This window comes from Micropterus dolomieu, linkage group LG18 (genome assembly GCF_021292245.1).
Source record: "Micropterus dolomieu isolate WLL.071019.BEF.003 ecotype Adirondacks linkage group LG18, ASM2129224v1, whole genome shotgun sequence".
NCBI classification, from domain to species: Eukaryota; Metazoa; Chordata; class Actinopteri; order Centrarchiformes; family Centrarchidae; genus Micropterus; species Micropterus dolomieu.
This window is the reverse complement of record NC_060167.1, coordinates 33,748,164-33,769,273: the sequence shown is the minus strand read 5'-3', so window position 1 is coordinate 33,769,273 and position 21,110 is coordinate 33,748,164. Positions and strand designations below refer to the sequence as shown.

Here is a 21,110-nt window from a genome sequence, read left to right as displayed (position 1 = left end):
GTTGAATATATGATTTTTGGGGGGGCAGTGTGCTTTAGGTGGTTAGTAGTAATTCTTAAGTCAGCTATACAATACTAAATTCAACTCAGGGTTTTACACTGGCATTTTTGACAAGTGCCATTGCTGCTGAGTTAAAACATTTAAAGCCACTGTTAACTGATTATAATACCTTATCGGAGTAGCTGGCAATGATCAAGTTAGCCAGCTAGCTTAGCTAGCTACTGGCCACTATCTCAATAGTTGGATAGAAATCTAGTTAGCTACCTTTCATGCTAGCTAGCTAGAGACTAACATACAAGCGGTTTATTATCAAACTAGTTAAGTAACTACTTTTGCATAGCTGTGGTGTCCCTACTGACGATTTTCCCAGTGCTTCCCTACTTCCCTAGTTACCGATAATCCTACTAGCAATCAAATTGGAGACAAAATAGCAAACCAGAAACTGCCTACTCCAATTTTTTGACCAGCTGAAATTGTAGCACACTGTAAAGGTGTGTTCAGACAGAAAGTGAAGCGTCATTCTTGCAGATTTCACTGTGGGATGGTTTGTGTTTATTCACCACAACCAGCCAATGTACCAACTGAACGCTGGCTGTAAGCTAGCTTGAAACAGAAGGAACAACCATATCTTTGTAGTTGTGATCAGCACAGCGTCAACTCACCAGAAACTACAGTTCTTTCTGTGATTTCCCTCCAGTCTCTCCATGTCCCTCTCACTGTGTCACCTCTAGAATTTGTTTTACTGTGTGAGGTTTAGCAAGGCAAACTTGAGCACAGATAGAGACAGCATAGGAGACACAGTGGGCAGGTGTCCAGAATCCAGGGAATTGGTGAGCGAATGAGTAAAACTGAGTGAGAGGTTATTATTGTGCACTTACATGGGTAATAGCAAACATGCATAGTGTATATCTTTGTTTGCTCAAATTGAATATTCTTACAAAATAAAATTTGCATGCTTGCAAAAAACATATGTTTCTGTCCCATCACATGCACAGTATTGAGCCACAAATACAACAGGTAATCTTATGTTCTTTTCTCGTCACCTTCCTTCTTAAATCCAATTAGCCCTGTAGTGGGTCACTTGCATATAGACAACAGTACATGCATCCGTGTGTCCATGTCAAACTCCAGTCCCAGAAGAACTGACAATTAGGATCAGTCTGAAGCTCAGTGCCAAGAAGCCAGTACCCAACAGGTCACCAAAAGCTGTGAGGTAGGGGATGGAGAAGTTGTCTGGATCCAGTCCTCTTTTCCACAGCCATCGCACCATCAGGCTGGCCACGTAAAGCAAAATCATCACCTGGATAATGACAATATTTGGAGAAGTTTCTGAACATGTTTTAATTTAGTCTTGTACGAGTACAGTTTTTTTTCTTGCCGTATGAACAACAAAGCTTTTTTGGTTTATCTGACCTGAAGCAGAGCTGCACAGAGGTAGCAGATGATGAAGGTGGGTGTCATGGCAGTATGGCCTCCCTGCAGGAGGTGGATGGTGTACAGGAAGAGCAGGTGGCCCGGGACTACAAGGATGACAAGGACTCTTGCTGATTTGGAGTTCACATCTGGAGAGAAATGAAATGAGTAGCAACAAGCTGTGTGTACTGATGTTTAGTTTTAATTAACGTCTGGACAGTTTATGGAGCATTAGATTTCTCTGCTGTATGCTTGTTTCTGTTAAAGTTCAAGTTTATTTGTCACATATGATGCACATCATACAGGATACAATCATAATGAAATGTTTCTCTGCAAGCTCCTACAATTCTTTAATTAATGTCTAGCATTAGATTCTTAAGACTGAAACCAACTACTGCCAACTTTAGAATGTTGGTGTTAGTTGGGCGCAATCTGAGCAGTGTGCAAGCAGCTTTAGTCTTACACCAGCTGCTGTAAATGCTCTGTTCACTGCACACTTGGGGCCCACACGTCTTCTCCAACTATTGAAATTAGTTAAAAATGAGTGAGAGAAGTGGTTGTAGTAAACGCAAACGAGAGGGAAAGAGGAGAGCTAGGCCATCTATTCAAACATTCTTGAAATGGAGCCAGGAGGATAATCTGGGTGAGCAAGCTGTGGAAGATGACGAGCAAGCCAACCAGGGACTGGAGGAGGCTAGTGTTAGCAGTGCAGCACGACTTGAGGCCAAGGCTAGAAGTAGCAGCAGCAGCGGGAGCAGCGTTGTGGGGTGCAATCAATGAAGTCGCTCTACCTGTTCTTAACGATTGCGGACCTGCTGCCTTTCATAACAGAAGGAGCAAATATCCAGCATCACCCGGTGATGGGAGTTTGGGCGGTATTGTGCGCTTCCTCACTAATGATCTGCTGTGTTGTCAACTCCCAAAAGGGGAAAAAGTTTCCTGAGACTGGATCACATATTCACCATCCACAGGTAATAGCTTTTGCTTTGTCTGAATGCTTTTTTCAACTAAGAAAAATCTATTTGTTAGTTGTTATGATTGCATGTTAACACTGCTTCGGCGTTCATCTGTCACTGAGAGCAGGACTGTGAACACTAAACTAGTGCAACATATGGAGGGCGAGAAGCGGGTTGTGGCTGTCATTAAGTTTTTAAGAGAGAGGGCTGTCCTTCCGTGGCGACGATGAAGTACTTGGATCACACATTCTGGAAGTCATCTCTTAGTTTGATCATTTCCTCGCTGAGCACATTAATAAGTATGGACTGAAGGGGAGGGGCAGCACATTCTATCTTTCATCCACTATATAAGAGGACTTTCAGCTTATGGGAGACAATCGCACACTGCCTGGCATATGTAAATGCAAGCAATATGTTGGGGCGTGGGCTCACTAATCCATTGTATTCCCTGAGCAGCACATTCTCTCAATTTGGTGGTTGTCAATTTTGAGCATCAAAAAGTTAATTTCCTGCATTCTGGTGATTTTTCCTGCACCGATTTATGGTGGAAAGGAGAAACACACAAATCAGGTGGCAGGTGACAATTCAAAATCTAAAACTATAAATATAATGCAGTGCAGCTCTCAGGTATTCTGTGCTGCTTTCAGATTTGCTTCTCCTATAGATTCTTTTCTCATATAATATCATCCCTGCTGAGTCAGCACACTTGCAGGTATGATTTAGTCTGCCCTCCTCTTTGTATCTTTGTTCGGGGAAGTAACTTCTTTAAATGTGATTGTGGAACCTTTTCACCTAAATGATAAATTCATTTATTATATTTAGTAAACTCCTGGACTTTAATATCTGCACACATCGGCACATTTTTTAAGTCTACCTGCCCTGGACTCTACTGTGCATTAGTTATTGCTCTGCTGGTAGTGTCCCCTTCGGACTGAAGCACTTGTGAAACACTTGTGATCAGGCAGAAATCTCACTACAAATCCACACATGTTAACTTCACCTCCAATAAAGTGCAACTCACAGTGTAGAACTACAAGACATTTCAGGGGCCTCTGAATTCTTAATCCTTTCTACGACCAGGTTGAAAATTACATTTATTCATTTAGCTGACGCTTTTATCCAAAGCAACTTATAATTGCTATACATGTCAGAGGTCGCACGCCTCTGTAGCAATTAGGGGTTAAGTGTCTTGCTCAGAATTGCCCAAATTTACAGAGCATCTGGTGTCATTGTGTTTTTTAATAACAATTCCAAGGAAGGTGACGGAATCTTTCACTGGAAAGATTGACACAGAGTGTATGTTGTCAATTATTTTAATAGCTGCACAAAAGTAAGTTCCAAAGCCAAATGTCTCCAAGGCCTGTAAGGTTGTGTTGTGTTGTGTTGTGTTGTGTAATTATAAAGAAGGAGAATTGGCTGCCAGTAGCCAATGCAAAGCAGATGTTTTGGAATTAAGGATTGAAGTCCTTGAGAGAAAGTGTGAGGGGGGTTTTACTTTCAATGTTTTCTGTGCACACAAGCCGTGGAGGAAGGAGGCTAGTTGTTCAGCAAAAGCGATATAAAACTTTTAGATGAAGCAGCACTTCATCTGAAATTATTGAGCTATCACTAAAATCTTTTTGGTAACTCAAAATTTACTTTGTTTTAATGAGATAGTCTAGTGTTATTCCAAAAGTGTTAGCTGCTCATTTTAATGAGAATCACACACATTACTATAAAAAGTGGAGCAGTGATTAGTTATCTTTTGGGGATTATTAGTAATGACTCCATTGACACGGAGTCTGTGAATAGAATTGGTTTTGTTGTGGGATCGTTCTAATTGAAACAAATAAGCAGTGTTTTGCTCTCCTTCCTCCCTCCGCTTTTGCTCTATATATTTCATTTTAAAGATTTTGATTACATCCTGTTTGCCATTCTAGAATTCTATTAAATTTTCTAAAAGGTTTTCAGAGCAGTTATTCTAGTTATTACCTTTGTTTCTTCAGCTTTTCTAGATTTAAACAAGGGCCGATACTCTCTTGAGAAATTTGACACCTCAAAATTAAAAAAGCTCCCAGTTTCTGGAAAAGCATTTGTCATTTAAAGCCTTGTTCCAGAAACAGTTAATCGATGTTTGTATCATATTAGTTACTAGGTCATGTTTTAAAGCAGAGTTATTAAGTTTCCAAAATAAGCCTCTAAATGACTGACTAGCATTAGACCTAAAAGAGATTTGGGCTGACGCTGCGCTATGGTCTGTTAGTGGAGTTGTTGTGGAGAGTAAATCAGCCATAATGTTAATGCTATTTAAGCAGAAATTAACCAATAGGCTAGTCTATACGTAACAAAGAAATGCAAGCTTTATTACTACATGTATAGAGTTTAACATTAGGATTTTTCCTCTCTCCATATATCTAACTAATTGAGTTTTTGCATTAAAATCAACAGATTGGAAGGTGAATATTTTTTTTGCATTTGGAGGCCATCTATCTAAGGAACCATTTAAGGCAATGTTGAAGTCACCACCCACCAGAAGCACTAAATTTGGGTATTTAGATAAGCAATGTAAAAAACGGGTTTCTATGACTTCAAACAAAATGCCATTTTCAGGTCTAGTGTTATATCCGTTTATGTTGGAATTAATTTCCATGCACTGGAATGGCAGCACTGGCCAAAGCTTCTTCCACAGAGCTTTGTCAGCTGCAGTTACATCCTTTGCAAATCTTAGGTTGTGCTCTTTGAGGAAGCTACAGCCCTTTGCCATTCTCTCCAAACCAAGTCCCACGTTGATCTGTTGCAGATGATCTGAGGTGCAGATGATGGTCGTCGTCGGTCACTTCTGCACGTCGTTATAGCAACCCAGACAATATCAATATCATCTTTGATCTTTGCTTGGGTCTCTCTGACAACAGCGCAACAAATGTCTGTACCTTTCTCTTTTATGTTTTCTTGTTTGCCTTCAGGAATACCTTGGAGTCGTCTGGATTCCATTACCTAGGACAGCCTCTGTACATTATTCTAAATTAATTAGTGGTAAATATACCACTATTTAACAACTTGCTAAAACAGACACCAAAGCTCAGTAGAGCTGCAAACAATGGTACCAACTATTTTCAAGCCTCTTCAAAAAGTCACTTTATTTCACGTATAGTAATTTCATTCATGAATTAATAAATGGTGAGTAATGGGGCTTGAATAACACTGTCACATGTTTAACTGTTTAAATTATGGAAGGGCCACAGCTGTGCACTGCACCTTTAAATCATGTATGCTTTTCTGTATCTGACCTGAGGAGCAGAGGGTAGCACAGGGTCCAGGACAGCTCCCGCTCATTTTAAATGGAAGGGCTCCAGGAACACCCCAGGAGTGGAGGTAGGTGGACATCCTACTGGCCTGGATGGCCACCAGATTTCCCCCTACACCTGCATAGACATGGAAAAGTGTAAGAGTGTAGCCTATACTGATCGATTCCATGAAGCATTTTATGAAAGTATGAATAGGACGTAGAAGATGTGTAAGGTGAAGATGCTTTGTCATTCAAGACAAAAAAATAATTTAGTTCCTGAACCTTTCAAATATTTTCATAACCAAAAAATTATTGTTTTTTTGCATTTACAGTATGTATAAAACTGCATCACCATGTTTTTAAGCCATTGCAGTACTCTTAACACGACAGACCATTACTTCCATGCACTCTGGCTCTGCCGACAAGTACACTTCTGGAAAGAAATAACCACTAAACTAGCACAGTTCCTTGGATACAACATCCCCCTATCCCTATTACTGTGTTTACAAGGAGATTCGGGTACACTTGACACATCAAAAACAAATCACATATATATATATATATATATATATATTAAACATATATATCACATCAGCCAGATCATCACAAAGACTGGCTACGGGTACCGGTTCCAAAGTGGAACAACCATCAGTCACCTCCTCTTCTGTACATGGATGACATTAAGCTGTATGCCAGAAATGAGCGAGACATCGCCTCACTGATCCACACTACCAGGATCTACAGCAATAACACTGGAATGCCATTCCGAATGGAGTGTGGTCGCATGGTATCCAAAAGAGGGAAAATGATCAGAACCGAGAGCGTTGAACTACCAGAAGGCCACATTGCAGATGTTCAGGACAGCTACAAATACCTTGGGGTGCCGCAGGCTAACGGAAACCAAGAGGCAGCAAGGAAGTCCGCCACAGTCAAATACCTACAGAGAAATGGGAATGTGACAAACAAGATCCAAGCCATCAACACATACTAGTCATCAGATACCCCACTGGTATAATAAACTGGCCAAAGGAGGAGATAGACGCCACTGACATCAAGACAAGAAAGCTCCTCACAATGCATGGAGGGTTTCACCCCAAATCCAGCACCCTGAGACTGTACACCAAGCGTAGCGAGGGAGGCGGAGGGCTAGTGAGTGTCAAGACCACTGTCCAGGATGAAACGACTAAGATCCAGGAGTACATCAGGAAGATGGCCCCCAAAGATGAAGGCTTTGTGAATACCTCAGGCAGCAGAAACCCGAGAGTGAGGACAAAGAAGATGAAGAACCTTCATGGAGGGACAAGCCGCTGCATGACATGTACCACAGACAAATAGAAGAAGTGGCTGATATTAAGAAATCCTACCAGTGGATGGAAAAGGCTGGGTTAAAGGACAGCACAGAAGCACTAATAATGGCGGCACAAGAACAGGCACTCAGTACAAGATCAATAGAGGCTGGGGTCTACTACATCAGGCAGGACCCCAGGTGCAGACTGTGCAAGGATGCCCCTGAGACAGTACAGCACATAACAGCAGGGTGTAAGATGCAGGCAGGAAGTGCGTACATGGAACGCCATAACCAGGTAGCTGGCATAGTGTACAGGAACATCTGCTATGAGTATGGGCTGGAAGTCCCAAGGTCAACATGGAAAACGCCTCCTAAGGTAGTTGAGAATGACCGAGCTAAGATCCTGTGGGACTTCAAGATCCAGACTGACAACCTGGTGATGGCTAACCAACCAGACATCGTGTTGATCGACAAACAGCAGAAGAAGGCTGCAGTGATAGATGTGGCGATCCCAAGCGACAGCAACATCAGGAAGAAGGAACACGAGAAGCTTGAGAAATACTAAGGGCTGAAGGAGGAGCTAGAAAAGATGTGGAAAGTAAGAGCAACAGTTGTGCAGGACAATGAATGTGAGTGTGGTGGCGTAGCTGCAGCTCCTTGAGTCTCACTCCCACGACTTTTGTGTTTGCTATTAATTCGATTAGCTGATTTCACCATGGCTGCTAAAGGAACCTGACTAAATCGGAAGGATCAAAATGCAGGATTGGCTGCTACTGATGAAGTTACCAGTGAGCTTAATGTGGCAACTATTTTTAGCCTCCTGGATGATCTCAGGAAATCATGGATTTTAAAGCTTCTTTTTCTTCGCTCGAAACTAAACATGACTGTATGCAAGAGACTTTATCTGATCATGCTCAGAAAATCTCAGTACTTGAGACCAATGCCAATCTACAAGACGAGCGTATTTCAGTTTTGGAAACTTCCTGTGCTTCATTGTCGGCAAATAACGCTAAACTGCTGGCTAAAGTGGCTGATCTGGAATCACGTAGCCGCCGCAATAATATTAGATTACTCGGCCTACCTGAATCCATTGAGGGCGGCCAACACACTTCCTTCTTCTCGGGGCTTCTGATGGAAGTGTTCGGCGAGGGTGTTCTGGGTTCTCTGCCAGATTGTGACATGGCTCACCAAGCTCTCTTTGCTAAACCAAGCCCAGGTCAGTGACCTAGGCCAGTTATTATATGGCTTGTAAGGTACCAGTAGGAAAATGTTCTCCTCAGCTGATGAAGCCAGAGACTATGCAGCATCACTCCTTCCTGCTAAATAGAATTCTCTGGTGTTTTTGTTACTGTGTGTTGCAGTTCTGCACTCTGCTGTTTGATTTAATTGTGCTACTCCACTGCATAGATAGGCTAATTGCTCTTTCTGAAGGCCTGCTTGTTTATTGATTCCGTTTGGACAGCAGTAGCTCTGTCTTGACTTTTCTGTTTGAATATTGCTTTTTGTCCCTGCTGATGGCTGGTTGCTTTAGTCTGAGGCCTGATCTGGTTTATTAATTTATCTGATGCCTTCACTGTGAAACTATTATGTATTGATTAATGATAAAAATAAAGTAGAAAGATTAGCCATTTTTATTTATGTGGGTTTTGAGACTCCCTGAGTAATTTATTCTTTATAGTTAATGATCGCTGAGCAATTGTGCCCAGTTGAAATTTGTTGGTTTGTCGTGTGTTTAACTTGTTTTTTGTTTCTATGTCTTTGTATATTTTTGCTCTTGTCTGTTGCTATTGCGGCTTTTTTCACCCTCCCCTTCCACACTTCTCAGTATGGTACCCTGACATGTTCTTCTTCTCTTCTCATTTTCAATGGAATCCGTTAAAGGTCTAAAGGTCATTCACATTAATATCAGGAGCCTTGCTTCAATAATTGTTTTTCTTAGAGCCTGGGTTGCTCAGTACAAACCTAATATTATTACTATTTCAGAAACCTGGCTAAGTAATGCAATTTCTGATAGTGATATTGAAATCAATGATAATGTACTGTACAGAGCCGATAGATTGTCCGGAGGAGGTGGGGTGGTCACACATGCAAATCTTATCTCTGAATGTATTACTCCTGAAGTAGATCCAGCTAACTTTGAAAGTCTTTTTATAAGTATTATCTTTCATGTAAATAAACATTTAATTATTGGCAATATTTATAGGCCTCCGTCTGCCCCATCAGATTCCACAAAGTGCATTTTATCTACGATTAACTCATTAGGCAGGCATAAAGAATTGATTATTCTTGGCGATTTCAACTTCAATTGGCTTGATCGTTCCTCCGCAGGTGATAAAAACTTATTTAGTAGTGTTAATCTCACACAGCTTATAAAGGAACCCACTAGAGTGGATAGCCGGTCCTCATCTTTGCTTGACTTGATACTGGTCTCTAATCCGGAAAGGATATTTAAATCTGGTGTCTTAAATGATTGTTTTAGTGATCATTTATTGTGTTTGGAAAATCAAAATGCCACATTTCCCTCCTAAATATATTAGAATACGCCAATGTAAAAATACTAATGGTGATTATTTTATACAGGATTTAAACGCTATTAATTGGGACAGGTTCCAGCTAATTCCTTTTGTTGACGATGCATGGACCTTTTTTCACTCTGAACTTACCAATGTAATCGATAAGCATTTTCCATTTAGAACTATTCCTCAGAGTTAAAGGGAAGCACTTACCCTGGATCAGTTCTCATCTAATCAATCTTTTTAAGCAAAGAGATAAGGCATGGGCCAAATATCGCCTTACTAAATCTGCCCCTGACTGGGATCAGTATAGATCTCTCAGGAATCAGTGCAAGACTCAAACCCGAAACGCTAAATCCAGTTATTATAGAGACTGCTTTCTTAATGACTTTCATAACCCTAGACAGCTCTGGAATCATTTGAATCGGGCTCTCAATAGGAATAGCAAAACTCCCATTAATCAACTAAAAATGAATAACGTTACAATTTCTGATCCTCCCCTTAATGCTCATGCATCAGCATTTTACCGCTATTGGTGACTCCAAACATGTTTATTCCTATGCTAATGATCATTTCTCAACCTTGTCTTTTACCTCTGGCTCATTCAAATTTAATAAAATCATGCCCATTGATGTGTTTAATGCTTTAGGTGATCTAAAAGACAACAGTAGTGCTGGTCCGGATGAACTTGAGCCTAGGTAATTAAGCTTGCTGCTCATCTATTGATATTTCCACTTGCGGACCTATTTAATCTGTCTTTGACTACTTTCACCGTTCCCGCTACAAGGAAATGTGCGTGAGTTACCCCTCTCTTCAAAACTGGTGATGCTTCTAATATGAATAATTATCACCCAATTTCGATTGCACCACTGCCAAAATATTTGAGAAAATAGTTTTTAATCAAAATTCATTATTCAGAATAACATCTTATCCCCATATCAATCTGGCTTTAGGCCTCATTTTTCAACCACCACAGCTTTATTGAAGTTCACCAGTGACGTTTTCTCCTCCTTTGATAAGGGACAGCTAACTGGTGCTATTTTTATCGACCTTTCCAAAGTTTTTGATATGGTGGATCATTACCTTCTCCTTGACAAGCTTTATGCAATAGGTTTGAATCAAAGTCCTCTGTTATGGTTTAATTCTTATCTTCACATTAGACGGCAGTGTGTTGCTTTTCAAGGTTCACTGTCTGATTATTTATTGGTTGATAAGGGGGTTCCTCAAGGTTCCACTCTAGAATCCCTTTTGTTCTCGATTTTCATTAATGATTTATCGCACATTTGCTCCATCTGTAAGGCTCATATTTATGCTGATGATACCGTAATTTACACTGCTGACTCTGATGTTCACTGTATCCAGAACAGGTTACAAGCTGACTTTCTCATGACTTAAATATGGCTTCACAATAACAAATTATTGTTGAATATGGAAAAGTCCTGTTTGGGACGAGGCACAGACGATCTTGTGCTCTTAACTTGCAACTTTATTTTGAAGATGGGTCCTCCATGGTGAAATAGGAAAAAATTAAATACCTTGGACTGTGGATTGACTCTGAGCTTACTTTTAAACCTCACACTGATTACATCACAAAATAATTTCTGGCTGTCTCAGTTCACTCAATAGATCTGTTAATTGTTTCACACTTGAAGTCAGGAAAAGGTTAATTTCTCAGTTGATATTTCCCATCATTGACTACGCTGATATCATCTACATGAACACTGTTCTTAAGCCAGACAATGTTGTCTTTAACTCTCTATGTAGATTCGTTCTGAGGTGTCCTTTTAAAACTCATCATTGTGTAATGTATGCATCACTAAATTGGCTTCAGCTTAAGACAAGAAGAGACTTCCATTGGTTCCTATTTATTTTCAAATTTGCCTACTTTGATTGTCCTCCATATCTGAAAGAACTCTTGGTTCCTTGTAGTTCTATGTATCCACTTAGAGATATGCAATATCTTGTCTTTACTGTACCAGGAATCTTTTCAGCTGCTGGACGTAAATCTTTTCATTATAAAGCTACTTGTGATTGGAACAATCTCCCTCTTTCCTTGAGATCCATCTCATCTTTTCGCAGATTTAGGTTATCTATATTTCAATATCTTAACAATGTGTGTGCATGTTACTGATGCTGGACAAAACAGAATTGCTTGTAACTGTATTTTGCTTCATGTAATTGTCTAATTGATTTACCTCCTGTGGATTCGACCTCTGTCTTTCTTATGTGATACCTTTTCGTATTGAATCTCTTATGTATTATGGGTTCCACTTGTGTAATGAGGTAAATGAGATGCACTTATTGAGCTAACTATAACATGTCTGAGCTATGATGTGTCTTCGGTCTGGGGCGAGGGTGTAAGCTGCCTAGTAACTCAATTGTTTTGAGCACATTTTTTTGTTTGTTTGTTTGTTTTAGTTGTATAATTTAAATGTGTATTTTGACCCTCTTGAAAACGAGATGCTGCATCTCAAGGGGCTATCCATAATAAATTGAAATTAAATTAAATTGAAATTAAATTAAATTGAAATTAAATTAAATTGAAATTAAATTGAAACTGATATTAAATTATTCGGAGCAGTGGGGGCTGTGACCCCCAAACTGGGAGAGTGGCTACAGCAGATTCCAGGTAAAACATCAGAGGTCTCTGTCCAGAAGAGTGCAGTCCTAGGAACAGCTAAGATACTGCGCAGAACCTTTAAACTCCCAGGCCTCTGGTAGAGGACTCGAGCTTGAGGATGACACATACCACCCCGCAAGGGGGGTGAGAGGGGGAATCTCATAAGTTCAATAAAAAAAGTCTGTGGTTTGCTTGACACACCTCTTAAAAAAGGCTCTCAGGAAACATGAGATTGGATTCCCCTGAATAAGGAGCGCAGGAATTTCCTCTGCCTGGAGCTGCTGGGCTAAGCGTCCATTGGTTGATGGATGTGGAAAAAATCGCTGGGACACACACACTGCAGCACATGCCCCATTGTGAGCATGTGAAACAGTCTTTTCATAGTTAATGTGTTGAAGAGGGAAAAAACTGCCACGCGAGCGTTCCCCTCCGTCACTGCTGCAGAGCTCAACTCAGCGCTGTTTTCAGTATATTTATTAATTCTGAACGTGTTGCATTAAAATTGCATCAAACGCGACACTGCACCCCCTTTGGGTCTGCAGCAACACACCCGCCACGTTTGAAGTCGATTGGATGAATAGTTCCTGACATAATAGAAATACACACACACACTCACACACACACACACACACACACACACACACACACACACACACACACACAGATTCCTTCCTTTATTAGAGAGATACAGTATATACAATATCTCAAATTGGCTTCACACAAACTACATTAAAATGCTCTTACATGTTTTTGTTAGTGATAAAAACTTAATAATAGAATACACTATAATAATATAATGAGTACTTTTACTTTTGATACTTTAAATATGTTAGGTAAAATATGGAATTCAGGAACCTTACTTGTAAAGGAGTATTTATATACACATTATATATATGGTATTTCTACTTTTATCCACTTACTTACTTATTCCACCGCTGGTTTCTGGTCAACAGGGCAAAAGGAGCGCTGAATGCGAATGCAAATGCACTTCCTGTACTGGGAAGGCAATATGCCAGAGTGTTTGGTAGCACTGAGGCTGGCAGAGATGCTGTGCAAATGGGAGCCAGCAAATGCATACTTGGCATTCTGATCAGGCTTGTGGTTTATGTAAAGACCATTGTTATTCCTCTCTACTTATTATTTGTGGGCAACAAACTTCAGTCAGTGAAGATCTGGCCCTTTCTGCCTCTCTGATGTTCGTTTGACAAGGAAGATAATGCTTCAGCAGCACTTTAATACCTCGTGATTGATTAATATCGCAAATTTGAGGCCCTTTTAAATGTCTTTAGCAGTGTTGTCACTTCATTGTAAGAGAGTGGCGACACCAGAACTAAATAAACTGATTATTAACACTTAAATGTAATTTTTCAAAGATTAGGACTGTTGAAACACCATAACCCAAATCACAGCTCTGCTTATTCCTTAAGGAAAGCATGTAAGTGTTAATGTCTTTGCTTAGAGCCTGTGGAAGAAATGTCACAAATTGACTCAGCTTCAATTAAGGGGATTATAACTACAAAATATCTATTTTAGGCAAAGTTAACCAAAGTCATCATCCTAATTTCCTCCCTCGAGGCCTCTAAAATTAGGTTTATATCTGCTCAAGCGTCAGTTGAATACTTGTGAAAAAATTTCATGTAATTCCATGCAGTGGCAGAGGACTTATGTAGATGCTTTACTACTAGTAGTAATATCACAATATACAAAATACTCTGTCACAAATAAAAGTCCTGCATTCAAAATATTATTATATTGTGTATTATAATGGAAGTAATCATATCCCTCACACTTCTGATTTTTTTTTTTTTTTTTTGTACCTTTTGGGGCAGGGCAACATATTCAGTTATCATTCTTAATGCATAGACTTACAAGGATGTTTTATATATTTAAGTCCCTTCTGTTCCGTAGCAGACAATATACAGTGATATAAAAGCAATTGTAAAAATGGTTAACAGAAATAAACTATATTCAGTGGAGCAGTAATGAGGATTTGAGTTTTAAAGTCTGATAGCTGGCTGTGGCTGGGTGGGTACTGTCCTTTATAATCCTTTTTCAAATCACATAATTCCCTGCATGGCTTCGCCTATCTTTGAACTGACTAGATGTCTAATCCGCCAGGGTATTTGAAAACACCTGTGTGGGTGTGCAAAGCCTTTAATTATAGAAGTAATCATTAAATAAAGCTATCAGATAAATACTGAATACTGACTTTGGTGATAACCTGACTTGTCCTCTAGCGCCACCAGCAGAAGTTTTCACTTATTCTGTGAAATGTCTCAACAGTTTCTTGATGAATTGATATAAAATGTAAAACAGACATTTAAGTAAAATTCTCAACAACAGCTAAATGGACGGCCATGAAATTTGGTTCACACATTTATACTTCCCTTAGCATAAATTTGTTATCTTCTGCATTCATCAGGTCTAAATTTCAAGTTGTACAAAACTAAGGTGGTGAACATGGTAAACATTATACCACCTTAACATCAGCATGTTTGCATTATCATTGAGTATTAAGTTCAAAACACCTCTGTGCTAAGCACAGCCTCACAGACCTGCTAGCAACAAGCCTCTTAGTCTGGTTTGTCAGTAAACTGGCGTTGTATGTGATGGGACTAAATGATGGAGAATAAAGGTAAGTCAGTAACACTATTTTAATCCCAAATTTAGCATTTATAAGCAGTACATAAACAATTAACAAAACACAAGATAACACTATCTAAGGTGGTTGAAAGACATATAACTGCCCCAGTGAATCATTTGTAACTAGTAGCGTGACAGTTAAAGGAATGACAATGTAACAAAACATGATATCATAACATATGTATTCACATCTTAAATGAAGTATTATAGTGTGTTATAAACCAGTTCATATACTCCTTTTTATATACGGCTTACAAATGCTAAATAGAGGGGAAGTTAATCTTCTACTCACCATTGATGACTGGAGTAAACACTGCCATGCCTTCGAACTTTGGATTGCTCACTGTCTTATCCAGAATCAGACCACCAATACTGGGAAGAAGACAACATACAGTATGTGAGTCTGAGTGGGACACCTGTGTGTCTAGCTGAAGCTAATTTGCTTAACTTTTCTGTTTTATTTAAATGAAACAGACATATCTTTAAATTTTTCAAAAAACTCTGATCAGAGCAAGAAAAATTATAAAGTTGTTGGGCTGTTGGGCCTCTGATATAGATAGTGTCACAGGTTGGCTCACCTGCTGATGAACATGGCCAAAATGACAGGTTGCCAGCCTGACTTTAGGACATCTCTGACTGATGGAGAGCGTTGGGCAATACTGACCCACAGTGGAATGAGAAGCAGGAAGAAACCACACACTGCAGGGGGCAGGTACCACATGTCTGGAGACATAGCACAAAACACATCTGTCAAAATCTTTGATTACGCTCTTCATGTAGTACACAAATTGGTGTTAGGTGAAAGAAATCACACTTTTGTGCTTTGTTTTTAGAAGATATTCTGACCATGACACAATTGATGAAAGAGAATGGAGAGACTTTACAAATGACTGAGAGATTTTCTGTTGATTTTCTGGCTTGTGCTTCCCTCTTCTGGCTGAAATACGCCTTAATCCTCACAATACTGTGGATATGCAATTGCTTGAAGAACCATTTGTATCCCAGAAACTGGATAAACTAATAGTGTACTGAAAGTGACTCGCAGAGCTTTCTTTACGTAATGTGTGACATCTGACCTCTGTAACAGAAGAAGAGGCTGCTGACCCTAGCAAGCAGAGACAGAGTGATGAGGTCTCCAAGACTGGCAGCGATGGGCGTGGCCACATTATCTGGGTTGATGCCCACTTTCCTTGATCCAATAATCACCGCCACCATCACCAGACCTGCCCAGTAACATGAAGATATGACAAAGAAGTTCAACAACATAATAATGTGTTTTGCGTATCTACTGCATTCTAAGACATTAATTCCTCTGCAGCAGTGTGTGCCTTTGTCTGGTCTGACCTAGAGACAGTGCAGCGATGAAAGCAGTTGTGACACTGCTGGCACACAGGACACAAGCCTGGATAACGTCCACTCTCCCCCTGGTCAGACCCCCGAGACTCACTGATGCAACTGCTGCCAGGAAACCCACAACTGTGGCCTGGACCTGGGGACGAAGGACAAAGCAGAGGGACGTGAGCCTTCTTTATTTATCCATAGTATTTATCTCATTATTGGTCTATCCACCAATCTGTTTACATTTCTATCTCCGTCTTTCTCAGAGAGAAGAGAAAGCAAGTGGATAAAACATTTAGAAGAACATGATGGAAGAGAAGCGTGGAAAATAGAAAGTGTAAGTTGGCGCATGTGCAACCCAACATGGAGATCCCAGAGTTCATCTGGCAGGCCGACATTATACCCACACATTGATGTAATGTTATACTCTCCTCGATACAGTAAGAAAACAGCTTTTTCAATTTCAATAGGCCAAAGTGATATAAATGAAAAATAAATGTTATCATAGAGATTCTCAACAGTGAAATGCTGTACCTGATCTGATCACATGTCCACTCCTTCATTTCATAATGAAAACTATTCACAAGACTGCCTCCTCATTTTAATTCCCACGCAGAATATTAAATACCAGACTTAATGATCACACCACTAACATCTTATTCTAAGTTTTATTTCTTTCTACATTGTCAGGGCTCAGTTATGTGTCTTGAATTATATAAGGTAGCACCAAACAATTCTGTCAACAAATTGATGAACTGTCATTTAAGGTAAAATGTGAGATCAGATACATTTTCCTTTACTTCACAACATCTCTGCCACGGGGGCCGATCTTATCTCGCCAGTAAAGCATCCAGTAGAACTGGACCAAGGTGATGGAGTGTGTTATTAAGAGGATGTATGGTGTACGTTGGCGCAGTGCATCACCTGAATGAGAGCCAGATTACAGAACACCATACTCCACTGCTGCTGAGCATCATCCATCTGCCCTGTGTTGGCCTGTGGACGGAAACGGGTTCACGTAATCACATTTCACAATCACACGGAATGGCTTCAAAGTTGTCACTCCCGCTACTGCAACTTATGTCAACATTATCTCCACAAATGTTCTCTGATTTGTTGACAGAGTGCACAGATAATGAATAATTTGGTGAATGATGATGAACAGTTTTACCTCTTCCTTTGAGAAATGATTGAACCTTTTCTGTTTTTGCTGTCCAATTACGACAGTTTGTGCATGGTACCAACCTTGCACAGCATTACATTTTTAAGGACGAGTCACAAACCTAAGTACATAGGAAGTGCTAATACCTATTATTACATATGTACACAATAAGCCATCTTGTCTAAGAAGTATGTGTGTCACATCTCCTACTAAAGATTAAACAAAATGTATTAATTATTAAGAGTTACACCGTTGTATACATTAAAAATATCTGTCATCATCTCATTCTGCATGTGTATGTGTTCTGTATGTGTGTTTCCACTGACCGCTGTTGACAGTCTGGATGCCAATGTCATCTCCAGATTCCCCTTCAACCCCACCAGGGCTGGCACCAAGATAAACACTTCTGACATCTCCTTGAACACCTCCCAGTGCTGAAAAACACCACAGTAGCCTTTGAATGCACCTTCTGTTCCCAACGAGCTTGTCAAACGCAGCCCACTGTTCGAGTACATCACAGTGAAACTACACTGCATGAAACAAAGTAATTGGAACAGAATTTTTCACCAAAATGCAGGAAAATCTGTATTTAATGCTCAAAATCTTCAGGGAGTGGACCCCCAGACCCCCCACTTATCAAGTGCCCAGTCCAAGAAAACAGTATCTAGGTTCACACACAATTTCTGGGAGGAAAATTCACTTAATGACTCAAGATAATTACTATTCACATGGCTTTTTTGTTCCTTGGAAAGTAATACATGCTGTTTATCATTAACTTACGTGCTTTTTAAAATGTTTTAATAACAATAGTAACAGCAATAATAATAATAATAATCAACAATATTCAGCCTACATCCCTTTTGATGGGGGCCGGTAAGGGACCTGGATAATTGGATAGAGGAGCAATGACCCAAAAAAGGTTGAGAACAACTGCTCTAATGTGTTTATGCTAAATACCAACTTGTCAGTAATCATAACCATTCATGCATAACAACAAATTCCGTTTCGAGAGTTTGCAAGTCACCCTTTTTTAATGTCCAGGCTGTGATTGGTCGGTTCACAGAAAGTCACACTGACACTTTGCAGGGATAATGATCAAATAAGTACATTAATGAGGTAGACTACTTTTGTTTTTCTTTGTATGACATCCTCTGTTTAAATAAAGAGACAAGATTTTTCATTCTTTGGCTCAGTGGTTAGAGTCATTGGAGGCTGATTTCTGTGACAAAGCTACCACTTACAAAAGGTTATAATGTTGAAATATCATCTAGAGATATAGACTTAAAAAAATCTTAACTAGAATTTGCCAACTTGGGTGTTAGTGAAAATTCTGACCTTTGGACTTGGACATAATTCTCTTACGAGCTTGCAAAGTGACTTAGCCGTTGGTTGCAATTTACAACCCTCACCACTAGATGCCACTAAAACTAACAGACTGAACCTTTAAACATGTTTAAAATGGCTTTTCATGTTTCTTACCAGCTCTCACATGAAGTGTTGGGCAGTAACATGTTGCTGTAATGTTATTACTTTTCCCCGTAACTAGTGGTGTAAGGGATTACTATTTCCAAAACAGTAATAATATTACAGTTACTAATCCAAGTTACCAGAACGCCACTTATTTTGTTATCCTTGACGTGTTTGCGGGACTGTGCTGCAGGGCAGGGGCAGCCTGGTCTATCAGTTCTTTATGCCTCAAGTAGAGGCTGGCTGACGTGCTGCATAATTCAGGGTGTCATGTCACGCTGCTGGTGATTTATTTTAAAGAGGTTAAACAGGGAGAGAGCTATGAGGTGGCTCTGTTCTATCTGACTTGGTTTCTGATACTGCTGTCTGCCTCGCTGTGAAAAGGCCACATTTTATCAGACATATAATGTCTGAAATGCAATCCTCTACATCATAGTTTTTAGGCAAAATTGGAATGAAAGATGGTCCGTTAAATTAGCTATTTTGCCAAGGAAAGGCTCATTAGATAGAAATTGTCTTGTTTGGTTTTTTTTTGGTTTTTTTCCATTACATGACGGATTCAATACATAAGGATCATCAAGCTTCATCCTCCTGCCTTCCAGCTACTCACCACAACTCTACATCAAGGATACATGAAACCTAGGAATGAACCTATGGTGATCATGAAAAGTCATAAAACATGTCATATTCATACTGTAGTACTGGGTGTTTAGAATCACATCTAGCTGTCTAGCATCTAATGGTGTGTGCATAAACATAACAGTAGACTCACAGTAGAGTCATAACAAACTGATATCAGTACAGCTGTAATCTCACACACATAGACACACTTTGGAGCACTTTTTTTCCCCCATACTTGCACTATATCCATGACTATCCCAGCTGCCACCATGCCCAGCCCAGACGCCAGGTAAGGCAGCAGGACCTGGAACGCAATGATCCACGAGCTCTCTGGCAGGAAGCCACGGGCCGAGCGGGTCAGTTTGCACGAGAAACCCCTCAGCTTCTTCCCCTGGAAACGCAGCTCCAGAACCAGATGGGTCACCACCATGGCTGATCCCTGTTAACCCACCCCCGCCTGAGAAGTGTTGGTAGCGCGCTTCCAAGCTTTTTGTTGAATAAGTCAAGTTGATTTGAGAAGGATGTAATTTTCCATTTTGAGCGAGGAGAAACACTAACCAGGCGGAGAAGACGATCTCATCTTTTGACTTTTTTTTTGTTCCCAAGAAAACTGCAGCAAAGAGGGATTCAACAAGCTTGTTTTACCCTTCACCTATCACCCCAGCGCTGGTATGGCAGCAACACAAAGTACTTTTGCAAATGGTGGACTAGGCGGAGGAAGCTGCTTTCACCCACTTGAAAGGAGCACGCACACACACACAAACACACACACACACACACACACACACACACACACAGGTCCACTTGACAGCAGGTCTGTGAGGCCTCTTCTGTCACTGCTACTGACAGACTTCCACACACATACACGCGCACACACTTTCTATCCTCATGCCTCACTCTTCAGCAGCCGGGCGGCAGAAGCAGAGCGCCGGAAGCCCGGTCTCTCGCGGGGCCAGAAGAAGGTCCAGGTCCTGTGGGACAAGGACATCCAGAAGGCAAGGAGCTTCTTCTCAGCCCTCCTGTGCTGCCGCTCCTTCACCTCCTTCTTGTGCTGATGCCCTGTGTGAGCTTGACCACTCTGGAGCCCCTTCCTCATTTTTATCAGGGTAACGCCAGGATGTACGTCCAGGCTGTGTGAAGGGACACTGATGAAGGGTATGATGTCGGAGGCTCGTCTGAAGAGGTGCAACTGCTTTTCGCTGCCTGGGCTTCCCTCTGATTCCAGACAGATAGATGAGCCGTGGCGGCGCTCTGTGGTGGACGGAGTGACAAGGCGGAGGACAGTGTGTGTGTGTGTGTGTGCATGTGAGATGATGCTGCAGACGTATGTGTACAAGCAAGGTGACCAGACTGTATCAGGGCTCTTCTTTCTTCAGTTCCCCTCTTCCTCTTGGTTTCTTTTGAGATCAGTTCGGAGGATACCGCAGTTGTGCTCTCTACCTCTTTGAAGGCTCCTCCTTTCAATGCTCTTCTATGTCCTCACTGTAAGGGGGTGACGCACTCTGAGCAGCAGCAGGTGCTGTACCTGTCACCAACACGTGGTGCTGCTGCTGACGGGCAAGGAAACCGTTTATCCTCCTTGATTGGAGGAAACACACAGGCTGCCACTAACTGTGATCCCCTGGACTTTTTCAGTCTGTCAGTCTTTCTGTTTTTTGTTTTTTTTTAATGCCATTTGCTATTCCAAATTACATACATATTTTTCAAGGTTTGGCATGGAGATAAAAACTGATAGCCTACATGTGCACCTACACTGCTAATTATATGTTAAAGAAAGACAGAAATAAAACAAGTTCTAACAACATATTATGTAACTTCTTGGGG

At 40.6% G+C, this 21,110-nt stretch overlaps 1 protein-coding gene across 1 annotated transcript; it reads right to left on the bottom strand.

Annotated features, from left to right (window-relative positions):
* Positions 1-1,120: 1,120 nt before the first annotated feature.
* LOC123956761 (solute carrier family 41 member 1-like) lies at positions 1,121-19,716 on the bottom strand. Its single transcript, XM_046029180.1, has 10 exons — positions 19,522-19,716; positions 17,525-17,632; positions 16,961-17,032; positions 16,043-16,187; positions 15,775-15,921; positions 15,277-15,421; positions 14,991-15,070; positions 5,636-5,770; positions 1,414-1,562; positions 1,121-1,300 (listed from the first exon to the last, which is right to left on the bottom strand). The coding sequence occupies exons 1-10, from the start codon at positions 19,714-19,716 to the stop codon at positions 1,121-1,123; spliced, it is 1,356 nt and encodes a 451-aa protein (XP_045885136.1).
* Positions 19,717-21,110: the final 1,394 nt, after the last annotated feature.